The 13,308-nt window shown below is 53.9% G+C and overlaps 1 protein-coding gene across 2 annotated transcripts; it reads right to left on the reverse strand.

The window, feature by feature from the left end:
* Positions 1-628: 628 nt before the first annotated feature.
* On the reverse strand, positions 629-11,615 carry MZF1 (myeloid zinc finger 1). Of its 2 annotated transcripts, none has more exons than XM_069456864.1 (6): positions 11,213-11,615; positions 9,168-9,603; positions 8,536-8,722; positions 7,738-7,808; positions 7,499-7,619; positions 629-2,246 (listed from the first exon to the last, which is right to left on the reverse strand). In XM_069456864.1, exons 2-6 carry the CDS (start codon positions 9,561-9,563, stop codon positions 970-972), a joined length of 2,052 nt encoding a protein of 683 aa, XP_069312965.1. In that variant the 5' UTR covers positions 9,564-9,603; positions 11,213-11,615; the 3' UTR covers positions 629-969. The 2 variants fall into 2 exon arrangements, with proteins under 2 accessions (XP_069312965.1, XP_069312964.1); XM_069456863.1 differs by having other exon boundaries at positions 629-2,496.
* Between the last annotated feature and the right edge of the window lie 1,693 nt (positions 11,616-13,308).

Raw genomic sequence — 13,308 nt, forward strand, 5'->3', positions numbered from 1 at the left:
ACATGCAGCTCTGTTAGGGACAGAGTGGAAATGGGGTTGGGAAGGGAGAAAGGACTAGGGCAGAAGGTCGTTCCAGGAGCAGCAGTTTTTATATAACCTCCCAGAATCAGACTCTTTGTGCCCCTCAGAGACACCCATACCAGCACACCCTCCTCAGGAGTCTCATCCTAGACCCCTGAGGCACCTTCCTTTGAGCCCAGTGACCTCAGCACCAGCTACAGTATCCCATCCTTAGAGCTCTGGGTCCCAGACCCACAGGGCTTCCCTGCCAGGTAAGAGACCCCAGGACCAGCCTGGCAGCAACCCCATCCTCAAGGCCCTGAGTTTCAGCTCCATGAGAAACTCATTGGAGTCTAAGTTCCTATGCTTCCCTTTGTTCCTCTAGCCCTGGGGAGTCTAGCTGCTCCTTGCAGTTCTCACCTTTCCCACGTCCATGACAGCTTGACTTACCCTTTTCAGTCACCCGTCAATCACCTAACACCTACCTAGAAGCGCTGTTAAAATACCTGCTATGGCTCTGTCTCTTGACTGGACCCTGACTGATGATCAGACATGGCACCATGCTATGCACATGCGGTCTCCTGGCAGATGCTCACAGAGAACACTTCCTCCTTTCTGGATTTGGGAAACTGAGGTGTGCTGCCCAGAGAGAGCTGAAGCTGGGCTGCCCAGGGCTGCTCTGCCCTACCTGTTGCTGGGCTATTACTTCAGTGTAAGCCAGAGACATGGTACAAGGACCGTGCAACACATGGGAGCAGGTGCTGCCAGAAGCCACCTCTGCGGGGATGAGGGGATGTTGGGGCAGTGACATGGCCCTCACAGGAACCACTTGGGTGCAGAGGGAACACCCCAGTACAGCACAGTGGATAGAGTGGGTGGACAGGGACCGTGTGGGTGGAGACCCAGTTTTCCATCTACTGTTTATTGAGCACCTACTGGGGACCAGGCCCTGACCGGGCCTGCTTGTACCTATGCAATCAATGGCCTCCCAAAAACCCTGTAAGGCAGGTGTTCTGACCAAGGTGGACGCAGTGTGTGCTGGCTAGAACTACTCGGCACTGTGCATGCGCTGGTGCTGGATGAGCTTGGTGCTCTGGTGGAAGCGGCGGCCGCAGTCCTGGCAGGCAAAGGGCTTCTCTCGCCGGTGGGTGCGCAGGTGCTGGGTGAGTGTGGGCCGCTGGCGGAAGGCCTTGCCACACTCGGGGCATGCATAGGGCCGCTCGCCTGTGTGGATACGCCGGTGCTGGGTGAGGTTGGCGTGCTGCCGGAAGCTCTGGCCGCACTCAGGGCAGGCAAAGGGCCGTTCGCCCGTGTGGATGCGCTGGTGCTCCGTGAGCCGCGATACCTGCGTGAAGCCCAGGCCGCACTCACCGCAATGATAGGGCTTCTCGCCCGTGTGTGTCCTCTGATGGCGCGTGAGCTTGAGGCGCTGGCTGAAGCGCTGGCCGCACTCGGGGCACGCAAAGGGCTTCTCGCCTGTGTGCACGCGCAGGTGCTGCGTGAGTGTGGGCCGCTGACGGAAGGCCTTGCCGCACTCCGCGCAGGCGAAGGGCCGCTCGCCCGTGTGGATGCGCCGGTGCTGCGTGAGGTTGGAGCGCTGCCGAAAGCTCTGGCCGCACTCGGCGCAGGCGAAGGGCCGTTCGCCGCTGTGCACGCGCCGGTGCTGCAGCAGCACCGAGCGGCGGCCAAAGCGCTCGCCGCACTCCACGCAGCCAAAGGACTTGTCGCCTGTGTGCACCGCCTGATGCTCCAGCAGCACAGCACGCCGTGTGAAGCTCTCGCAGCACTCGCTGCACGGAAAGGGACCTGGAGGCTCCGGTGCGCCAGAAAGGGCGGGGAGCACAGAGCCGGGGCCCGGCGGCGGGTCTCCGTGGATACGCTGGTGCTGCAGCAGGTTGGAACGCTGCCTGAAGCTCTGGCCGCACTCTGAGCAACGAAAGGGCTGCTCACCTGTGTGCACACGCCGGTGCTCCTCCAGGCGCGCGCTGCGCACAAAGCCCTGGCCACAGTCGCTGCACACAAAAGGCCGCTCCTCAGTGTGCGTGAGCTGGTGGCGTAGCAGGTGTGAGCTGCGGCTGAAGCTGCGGCCGCACTCACTGCACACAAATGGTCGCTCACCCGTGTGGATCTTCTGGTGTCGCAGCAGGTTGCTGCGTTGGCTGAACACCTTGCCACACACGTCACAACGGCCGCCCCGAACTGCCCCTGCCCCTGTGGTGGGGCGGCCCCGGCCCCGGTTTCGGCCCCTGGGGCTGCGCCAACGGGCGGTGCTGGTGACCAGTGTGGGCCCCACACTCCGGCAGGAATCCTCGTCCATGGGGTCCTGTTCAGTGCTCTGGTCGCTGGGGAGCAGGAGTGCATGCACAAAGCCACCTTCGTGAGAGGGTGACTGTGTCCGACCTGAGAGGCCTGCCATGCCAATGTCCCAGGAAACGTGAAGGGGAGGGCTTACAGTACCTGGGCCTGTGGAGACGCTGTTCATCTGGAGCACAAACCCTGTGTACAAAAGGGGACCCACTCATTCATGACAGAGTATCCACTGCGCCGAGACCCACTTCAGCCCTAGGGACATGGAAACTGACCAATGAGGCAGAGAGAGGTGACAGGAGCAGGGAGAGGGATTCTATCTGTGCAGGCTTCCCTGAGGAGGTGACAATGGGGCAGAGCCTCGCATAAAGAGGAAGACTGGGCTGTGTGAGAAAAAACTCTCTACCAGCATATGGATTTTAGGGGATACTAAAAAACCAAAAAAAAAAAAAAAAAAAAAAGAAAAGAAAAAGTGCTCTGGGTCTTACATAAGTTAGAAAAAATCACCCCTTTCTGGAAGAGCTCTAGGGCAATAGTGGGGAATGATGGTCTCCGCAATGCAAAGAAGTGGGTGAGCCTGAGGGAGGCTGGAGGTGGAGCTAACAGAAAGGGATTGGTAAGGACAGGGAATGTAAGCTCCGGGACTTTGTTCTGGGCTTCAGATGTGCCTTGCTTGAGATGTCTGTAGGGCATTTGATGAACAGATATTTCATTCAGGCTGCTGGGAAGTGCAAGCAAGGGCTCTAGGGCATATACATGGCAAATGGAGCCCTGGGCCTGCCTGTGATCAACAAGGGTGGGTGTCTACAGAGGAGAGAAGTGGGTCCTAGCCACACCATGAGCATTCTAGCATTAGAGGCTGGGTGAGGGAGGAGGCGTCAGCAACTGCAACTGAGAGGCAGCGCTTGGTGAGAGAGGAAACCTGTAGGAGGTTAAATCAAGAAGACTGTGGCCAGGCGCGGTGGCTCACGCCTGTAATCCTAGCACTCTGGGAGGCCGAGGTGGGCGGATCGTTTGAGCTCAGGAGTTCGAGACCAGCCTGAGCAAGAGCGAGACCCCCATCTCTACTAAAAATAGAAAGAAATTATATGGACAGCTAAAATATATATATAGAAAAAATTAGCCGGGCATGGTGGCGCATGCCTGTAGTCCCAGCTACTTGGGAGGCTGAGACAGGAGGATCGCTTGAGCCCAGGAGTTTGAGGTTGCTATGAGCTAGGCTGACGCCACGGCACTCACTCTAGCCAGGGCAACAGAGTGAGACTCTGTCTCAAAAAAAAAAAAAAAACAAAAAAGAAGACTGAGAGAGTAGTGAGGGCTTTAGTGGGTGACAGAAAATCCATAAGTTGCCAAAGAAAAGTCAGATATATTAGAATGCATCAAAGGAAACCAGCAAAAACCACCTCAGAGTCAAAAGGCAAATGACAAACTGAAAGACTCTCCAGAGGCAAAGAGTTAATTAACCTTCTAAGAACTCCAATAAATTAAAAACAAAGACCAATAACCTGACAGATGCAAGGGCAAAGGATGTGAAACAGGAAAGGAAATGTAACTAATGCTTAAATCCCATAAAATATGCTTAGTTTCCTCCTAGTAAGAAAAATCCACATTAGGGCTGAATTCATCTGCCATTTTCCACACCGTCACTGCAGGGACCCAAGTGTTCCTATGCATTGCTGGTAAGCATAAATGGGAAACCAGTGTGGCAAAATCCATCAAAACAGCAAATGTCCTGCACTTTGACCCAGTAATTCCACTTTTAGGTATTTCTTCAACAGCTGTGTCCTCCTTGTGCTAAATGACCCATGTTAAAAGAATTCTCAGTGCATCACTGAGGAACAACCCAAAAGAATGTCAGTAGGAACCTGGATCGATGAACAGTGGTGTGTCCACAGTAAGCCAGAATGGGGCTCTAAGCAGCCATCCCAAAGACCTAGGCCCTCACTGCTGTGTATCAAAAATGGGAAGATGCAAGAAAAATGTCAGGTGTGGAATAGGGTGGAGATTAAGTATCCACATTTTTTTTTTTTTTTTTTTTTTGAGACAGTCTTACTCTGTTGCCCTGGGTAGAGGGCAGTGGCATCATTGTAGCTCACTGCAACCTCCAACTCCTGGGCTGAAGTGATCCTCTTGCCTCAGCCTCCTGAGTAGCTGGGACTACAGGCTGGCGGCACAATGCCTGGCTAATTTTTCTATTTTTAGTAGAGACAGGGTCTCACTCTTGCTCAGGCTGGAACATGTGTTTTTTTTTTTTCTTTGTTTGAGACCCAGTCTCACTCAGTTGCCCGGGCTAGAGTGCCACAGGCTCAAGCGATCCTCTTGCCTCAGCCTCCTAAGTAGCTGGGACTTACAGGTGTGCACCACCACACTCAGCTAATTTTTACTATTTTCAGCAGAGATGGTGTCTCACTCTTGCTCAGGTTGGTCCCAAACTCCTGAGTTCAAGAGATCCTCCCTCCTCAGCCGCCCAGCGTGCTAGAATTACAGGCGTGAGCCACCACATCTGGCCTGGAACATGAGTTTCAAAGAAGGGAAATGAGCATGCATCTGTATACGTGTTTGCTTCTCTATGTACAGAATCTTTCTGGAAAGACATAAAACTGGTAATGTTGGCTGTTGGAGGGTAGGATTTCATGGCACAGGCAGGGGAGGGGCATTCCACTGTTACACTGTCTTGTGCATTTTGAATTTTCTAACGTGAATGTATTAGCTATTTAAAATATCCTCATGACAAAAACATTAAAAAGACGTCTCTGGCTACAAAGAGGAGGTAGAATTTTACTTCAAAGAAGATTCTAAAAACTTGGGAGTTGGAGGTACCAGGTACTTCTGGCCTTGCAGGTGAAGGTGCAGGACACCACCCAGGCAAGGAAAGGCAGTTTGAGAAGGAGATGCTGGGCAGGACTGCTGCTCTGGGCTCTGTCTGCACAGAATTCTGAGCCAACAGCGTGCACTGCTGTGGCTCTGATTTCTGGATTTCTTCTCCCATCCTAGCAGAAGGCCGTGTTGAAGGTGGGAGACTGTACTGAGAAAGTCAGAGAAATTAAGTAAACAATCACACTTGGTGCTGAGACATCAGCCTCTCTCACAGGATGCTGGCAGGAAGCTTAAAGTTCCTTTTTGTGGGACTCAGAGGAAGGACCTGAAGATGCTCACAGTGGGGAATGCCCCCAAATGGCACAGCCATATTGCCCCATGGATCCTTCAGTGGCATCCATTCATACTCCAGCCACCCATTCACGTTCCCCAAGTGGATCTCCTTGGGGAATGGGCTTCCCCCCGTCCTTCCCAGTGCTGGTTAGTGTTGTCACGGTGAATAAGACCCTCACCCACCTACTCAGAGCTGCCAGGCAGATTTGTGGACCCCTGTCTTACACATAAACCAACAACTGGTAGGGAACAGAGATCACACTGGGGGAAGAAAATTAAAAAATTTTAAAAAAAGTTATTGTTGTCCTCAGAGAAATAAGGAAAGGTATTAAAAGTGAAAGAACAGCAGCTTTAAAGATGAACAATCAGGCCAGGTGAGATGGCTCACGCCTGTAATCCTAGCACTCTGGGAGGCTGAAGCAGGAGGATTCCTTGAGCTCAGGAGTTTGAGACCAGCCTAAGCAAGAACAAGACCCCATCTCTAATAAAAATAGAAAAAAATAAGTCGGGCATCATGATGCACGCTCCCAAGTCCAAGCTACTTGGGGGGCTTAGGCAGGAGGATTGCTTGAGCCCAGGAGTTTGAGGTTGCTGTGGGCTAGGCCAATGCCATGGCACTCTGCTCAGGGCAACAGAGTGAGGAGAATCGGTCTCAAAAAAAAAAAAAAAAAAAAAAGAAAGATAGATGAACAATCAGAGAATGAAAACACTTTTGGAAATTAAAAATACGCTAGCAGAAATGAAAATCTCAACAGAAGGTCTGAAAGACACAAGTAGAAACATTTCCTGGAAAACAGAGCAGAAGGACAAAGGGATGGAAAATTGGAATGAAAAGATAAGAACACGAGAGGATCTGTCCTGGAGGGCAACAGCCAAGTAACAGGTATCCCAAAACAGAGAATAGAGCAATGGAGGGGAAGAAAATCCAAGAAACATTTCAAGACAATTTCCCACAACTGAGAGATGTGAATTTCAAATTGAAAGGGCTCACCAACAACACTGATAAAAAAAAAAAAAGGTCTGTGATTGAGTTAATAAAAAGAATTCTTGGCTGGGTGTGGTGGCTCACACCTGTAATCCTAGCTCTTTGGGAGGCCAAGGCAGGGGAATCACTTGAGGGGTCAGGGGTTTGAGACCAGCCTGAGTAAGAATGAGACCCTGTCTCTAAAAAAAAACATATTCAGTGGGTGTGCACCTGTAGTCCCAGCCACTCAGATGGCTGAGGTAGGAAGACTGCTTGAGCCCAGGAGCTTGAGGTTGCAGTGAGCTATAATGACACCACTGCAGTCTAGCCCAGGTCACAGAGCGAGACTCTGTGTCAAAACAATTTTTCTGGGCAAACTTCAATCTAATGTTGAGAGTTAGACAAATGTGTTTCAGATATGTGACATCTCAGCATTTTACTTCCCACACTAGAACTCACAGGAGGCTCCACCAAAACAAGGGAGTAAACCAAGAAAGAGGAGACCCTGGGTCTGGGGAACAGGGAGGAACAAAAGATGAGGGGTGTGAGGGAGCTTGGATGATGGTAGACCAGGGCAGTGGCTGAGAGGTAGATGTCAGCGGGCCTTGGCCGGTGACGTCTGGGTGACTGGACAGGATCCTGGTCTGTCCCTGCCCGATCCCTATCTTGTATTAAGGTCCCTCCTGCCCACCCACCCTGTATACTAACCTGCTGTCCTTGCAGGTCCTGACCCTCCCTGTTCCAATGCCCGGCCAGCAGGATGCAAGCCCAGAGTCTGGGGGCCATCCAAGATGCCGGACTGGTAGAGAATGTGGGTGTGGGGAACATAGGCCCCACTGTCAGGTTTTACTTTGGTGGGGAGCAAAAGCTAGAGGGGCTGTGGGGTGAGTGGTGGGCTTGGGTTTGGAAAGCAGGAGATGCTCAAGCATGCTGAGCACTGTAGGGGATGGTCTAGGGAACAGGGGAGCTTGGGGATACTAAGGGAAGAGGGCTGCCTGGGTAGGGCCAGAAGCTGGGTTGGCAGGGGTAGTGCTGTCCATGCAGAGGGTCTGCTCCACCAAGCCCCATCTCACTTACCTGGGGAGAAGATGCCCCCAGTTTCCTCATGCCACATGGCCCCAGGGTGCTGCCTCCATGAGGGCCATTCAGGCCCAGTCTTGCTGTGGGTAAACGCCTGGTCCAACGCTGTCCCACAGCCCTGAAACCACAGTGGTCACTGCTCCTGTGCCTGGCTGGGCTCAGGGAGGGACCTACTCAACCCCCACCCACTGAAGCTCCTGGGGCAGGGAGGCAGGCACAGCCTGTGCAGGGCTCACCTGGGCCTCCTCAGGCAGGAGGATGGGTGCAGCCTCCTGGCTGGCAGCTAGAGGCCCAAAATCCAGGGGCTCTAGAGAGGAAGGGTTGGGTCAGGCAGCCTGAGGGAGTTGCCACCCTGCTGCCCTTCTCAGTGGTGTGCCAGGTGCTAGCATCCAGGTATGGGGGAGTCCTGGGTATGGGGTTGGGGCTGGGGAGAGCAGCACAGGCCAGCTTAGGGCCTAGCTTGGGAGTTGGGTCGAGCAGAGTACACTGGCAGGCCAGGGGTTGAGCTGCAGTGGAATGAGGTGGGCTTGGGTCTGTGCCCCTGTGGCCCTACACGAACCCTGGGACAGGATGACCAGTAGGGGTGGCTGTACAAGGGTCCACATAGGAATGGCAGAATATGGGCAGCTGATTTAGGTGCCATGACTGGCACGTGAATGGGTGGGCATATCCCCAACACTGTGGGGTCTTCCTTCAGTAGTACCCATCTATACTGCAGCCTGTTGTCTGTTCCCCAAAGACCAGTGGATACATCCTCCAGTGGATCTTCTCAGGGAGTGAATGCCTCTACATAAGGAAATTCCAACAGTCTGCTCCATGCTAGGGGAGAGTCATGGAAACAGGGCTGTGGCAGTCAGGCTTGGTGTGCAAGGAATAGTGACCACACTGGCTAGGCTGCAGGGGAGACCCAACTGGGTGGCACGTGGGGGCTGCTGGCACATGTAAACCATTCCCATCTAGCAGAAGCCTGGCCCAGCAGACTTCAGACTACTCAGAGCAGGCCCCCCAGCCCTGCCCAGCCTGTTTGTCCTCACCTGGGTTCTCTGTAACCTCTGGCTCCTCTTTCACCTGAAGGCTCAGCAGTGGTGATCCCTGCATGGTCCCAGGGGGCGTCTCTGGCCCAGGCTCTGGAGTTTGAGGTTCACTTTGAGGTAGAGACTGGAAGCTGGAGGGCTCCATCTTCTCTGATAGGACCTCTTGGCCTTGCACCTGGACTGTGACCTGGGGAGGTGTCCCCACCATCAGAGGCTCAAGCAGAGAGGGGGGCTGGACACAAGCTGGGGTTCACAGGCACCCATCCCATTGCAGGACCCCAGGGTTCTGCCTGGTAAACAACTACTGACTAGGTCTTCCAAGGACCTATTTCCCCTGAGCCCTGAGCAAGGAGCAAAGGGACCACCTGAAGTCCCTCTCCTGCTGCTGACACCCTGGGCTGCCCATTAACCTCCCTGTCTCACTCTACCTTGCAGCCCTTGTGTCCACGTGACTCTAGGTAATGCAGGAATGGGCTGGCAAGGCTGGCCTTGGAACTAGTCTGCCCTGTGGCAGGTGGCCACTTCTGTACCACGAGGGAAGATGCATTTCTGGCCAAGCACAGCACCCCCAGGGTGAGGCAGAGCTGGACGATGTGCCAGTCCTGACCCTCCACTCAGGGCCACTGACTCACCCATCTCCGAGGCCCGCCCAGCTCCCGGCGCAGCCTGTCTACCAGGGCAGCAGCCTCCTCGGGGCTGTCTGGCCGCTGTCTCTGCACATGGGCCTGGATCTCAGGGGGCAGTGAACCCAGGAACTGCTCCAGGACCAGCAGCTCCAGCATCTGCTCCTTGGAGTGCACTTCCGGCTGAAGCCACTGGCGACATAGCTCTCGGAGCTGGGCTAAGGCCTCTTGGGGTTCTATTGCTTCCTCATAGTGAAAGCACCGGAAGCGCAGGCGTGCAGCCTCGGGGCCCAGGTCCCATGGGGCAGCTTCACCCTCCTCCTCAGAGTCCTCCAGCTTCACCATGACAGGCCCCTCATCTTCTGGGGGTGTGGTGCCTGGGGATCCCAGCACAGCAGGCCTCATTGGGAGTACCAGGTCACGTTTCTGAGGCCACCGTCTGCCCCTAGAAAAGGAATGGGATGAGGCTGCTGCAATAAGAGTAGACAGGGACAGTGAATGTTTATTGAGTACCTACTATATGCTGTGTTGGTCAAACCTCAGACCTACCCCATGTGGAGAGCAGATGAGGAAACTGAGGCTCAGAGAGTCAGGTCATACCCCAGGGACTCATGGGGCTGGAAGCCCCCACTGAACCACCTATGTCCCTGGCCTCCTCTCTAGGTAGGCCTGTATGAAGTCTCTGGTAGCCCTCTTGCTCCCAACACAGGCTGTTTCTTTTTTGTCTTTTTCTTTTCTTCTTTTTTTGAGACAGAGTTTCACTCTGTCACCAGGGCTAGAGTGCAATGGCATCATCATAGCTCACTGGAACAGCGAACTCCTGTGTTCAAGCAACCCTCCTGCCTCAGCCTCCCAAGTAGCTGGGACTATAGGCACGCACCACCACACCCAGCTAATTTTTCTATTTTTGTAGAGACAGGGTCTTGCTCTTCCTCAGGCTGGTCTCAGAACTCATGACCTCAAGTGATCCTCCTGCCTTAACCTCTCAGTGCTAGAATTACAAGCACGAGCCACCATACCCGGCCTCATAGGTTGTTTCTTAGGCCTAGAAGACACTTCCTCTCTTCCCTAAATCCTGCCTGTCTTCTACACATGCAACCTCATCCCTGCCCTATGACGATCCCTTTACCAAATGGATGGCATCTATGCCATCTAAGCCCTGTGCATTAGCCCCACTGCCACCCCCCTGCCTGACGCCAGCTCCTCACTTCATCATCCACTCTCCTATCAACCCAGTCTTAGATTTCTCCGCTCACTGGGGCCCCACCATCATACTCCTTCCATCCTGGTTCCAGAGGGCAGCCTTGCTTCACCCACCTGGTCTCCCCTCATAACTGGTGCAAAGCCACTCGCTGGTCCAGCCCTCAGGCAGCACCTTCTTCCTACTCAGTCCCATCTCTGATCCCAATTTATCACACCACGCAATGGCCCAATTCCTCAGCTCCATGATTTAGGTGGGGCTGGGAAGTGACGAGGGAACTTCTGAAGGGGCTGCAGAGACCCCCTCCCCCACACACGCCACCGTTTGAACAGGAGCCTGCAAGAAAGGGCCGAGATCCTGATTCTGTCCATTTTCAGGTCGCTGTGCTTCTGTGAACCTGTTTCCCCATCTGCAGCCTGGGCTTTGAGAAGGAATCGGCGTTTATTAAGGAGATGGTACCGCACAGTCATCCCCCCATTGGTGGAACCAATTTCGAAGGCCGCCTGATCCCGTAGGCCAAACCTCCACTCCTCACGGTTCCATGTCAACCTGAAATCCTGGGAGAAACTTGGGTCACCAAGCCCGCGAGTCGCCGTGAAGGTTCCCGAAATACACTTCCCAGAGGTCTAGGCGGGTAACTTCCGCTCCAGGGTGTGCCGCCATGGCAACCGGGGGCCGGAGCTCTCAAAGCCTGTTGTCGTGGCAACGAGTGGTGATTGATGAGCCTTGCGCGACAGCGCAGTACCAGCCTGTAGGGATTGCCAGGATCCCTGACCTGCGCTCCCGGTCTCCGCAGCCACCGCCCCATTCCCCACCCGAGCATTCCCGGTCGAGAGGCCTCCCCCGCCCTCACCTCCGCGCTCAGCTTGCCGCTCCGCGCTGTTGGGCATGCGCGCTCGCCGACTTCTGCCTCCCAGGATGGACTACGTCTCCCAGGACGCTCCGCGTACCAGCTCTAGCACCTCCTTACCCTTCCCCCACCCTAGCCTTCGTTTCTACCCCGCCTCCTCCCGTCCCCTGGGGGTAGCGGTGGTCGCAATGATTAGTTCCCAGTGCCTGCTGCCTCTTTCCATGCTCCCCGCCTCGAATCCAGGCGTCCGGCCCCCGTCGACGTGCGCAAGCTCCTCGAAGGCAACGGACGGCAGTACCGCCTTCCAGACCGCGCATGCCCCCCACCACGTTTTCCTCAATTCTCTACGGGTTTTCCCTGGATTAGCAGGGTTCTGCACCAATCACGACCCTCACTAGGATGCCGTCAGTTTCCCCCCCTCGCCCCCGTCTCCGTGGCAACCCCTTGCTTGGAGGGGGGGCCCTCCCTCTGCTACCTTCCGGACGCAAAATGGAGAGAGGCAGAGGCTCGAACCAGTGCTTTCTGGGAGATGTAGTCGGCCGGTTACCTCCGTTCACGCATGCGCAGGGTGATTACGTTCCTGCGATCTTGGGCTGTGGGCGGCCCTGACCGTCTCCATGGTAGCCCGGTGACCTGACCCGGTTGTCGCCAGGGCAACCCCGGGACCCCCGCGGGTGTTCGACATGCACAGGGGGAGGAGGAGTAAGGGAGTGGGGGGAGGGGGGTAATGGGGCAGAAAGATGCTCCCCGAGAGAGACAGTGAGGAGACAGAGACAGTGAGACGCAGAAACAGAGACAGGACAGAGGGAGTGAGAAAGGGAGGGAAAGAGAGGGAGGAAGAGAGAAGGAAGGAGGGCCCCACAGACTGGGAGCGCAGTCTTGACGTGAGAAGAGACAGTAAAAGTAAGTAAACAGAGACAGGGGTCCAAGTCAAAGAGCATTTCAACTGTCATTAAAGAGGGTCAGAATCAGGGCCAGGGAGGTGTGTCAGAACAGTTAGGAACAGGGAGAGCGATCAGGAAGGGATGAAGATGAAAGGAGAGACAAAAACAGAGGGAAATGAAGAATGGATCCACAGAGACAGGAAGTACACACATCAAGACTTGAGGGACAGACAGGAGTACAGAGGCAAGACGGGAGAAAGGGACAGAAATTAGAGATACAGTAAGATGGATTGACAGTTTTCAAAGACTCGGAGAAAGATGATAGAAAGCAAGAAAGACTGAAAGAGTTGGAGGCAGACTTATTAGAAAAAGTTATTCAAAACTTGACAATAAGACAAAAAGATGACTATAAGCCCTCTCTCAGTTCTGCTTCTGGTCATCTAACTCCCTATGTGAATCAACTCTTTTTTACTTTACTTTTAATCAAGGTCCAGATGCTGTTCAATTAGATGCTACCTTGTAAAGATTGATAGGTTGCGAATGTTTTCTGTCCAGTGTATCGCCCTGTAGGCCACTTTTTAAATTTTTTTGAAGTTAAAAAAAACCCGGTCAGGTTTTTAACTTTTTTGAAAATTATATTTCAGGCCGGGCGAGGTGCCTCACACCTGTAATCCTAGCACCCTGGGAGGCCGAGGCGGGAGGATCGCTCGAGGTCAGGAGTTCGAGACCAGCCTGAGCAAGAGCGAGATTCCGTCTCTACTAAAAATAGAAAGAAATTAGTTGGACAACTAAAAATATATATAGAAAAAAATTAGCCGGGCATGGTGGCGCATGCCTGTAGTCCCAGCTACTCGGGAGGCTGAGGCAGGAGGATCGCTCAAGCCCAGGAGTTTGAGGTTGCTGTGAGCTAGGCTGACGCCAGGGCACTCTAGCCCGGGCAACAGAGCGAGACTCTGTCTCAAAAAATAAATAAATAAATAAATAAAAATAAAAATAAAATAAAATAAAATTATATTTCAGCAGTTCAGAAGCGAACCAGTTCTTCAGGCTGGGGGACAGAAGGGAAGAGGAGCAGACAAAGCCAGGAATGGAAGGAGGAAGAGAGGATCATTGTAAAAACAAAGAAATTAGACAGCGAGAAAGCCAGCCTTGGGCAGAATGGCCTCCGGCGTCCCAGCCTAGACTCTGTATTCCGCAGCCTCTTCCTCGAACTAC

This window comes from Eulemur rufifrons, chromosome 24 (assembly GCF_041146395.1).
Source record: "Eulemur rufifrons isolate Redbay chromosome 24, OSU_ERuf_1, whole genome shotgun sequence".
Classification (NCBI taxonomy): Eukaryota; Metazoa; Chordata; class Mammalia; order Primates; family Lemuridae; genus Eulemur; species Eulemur rufifrons.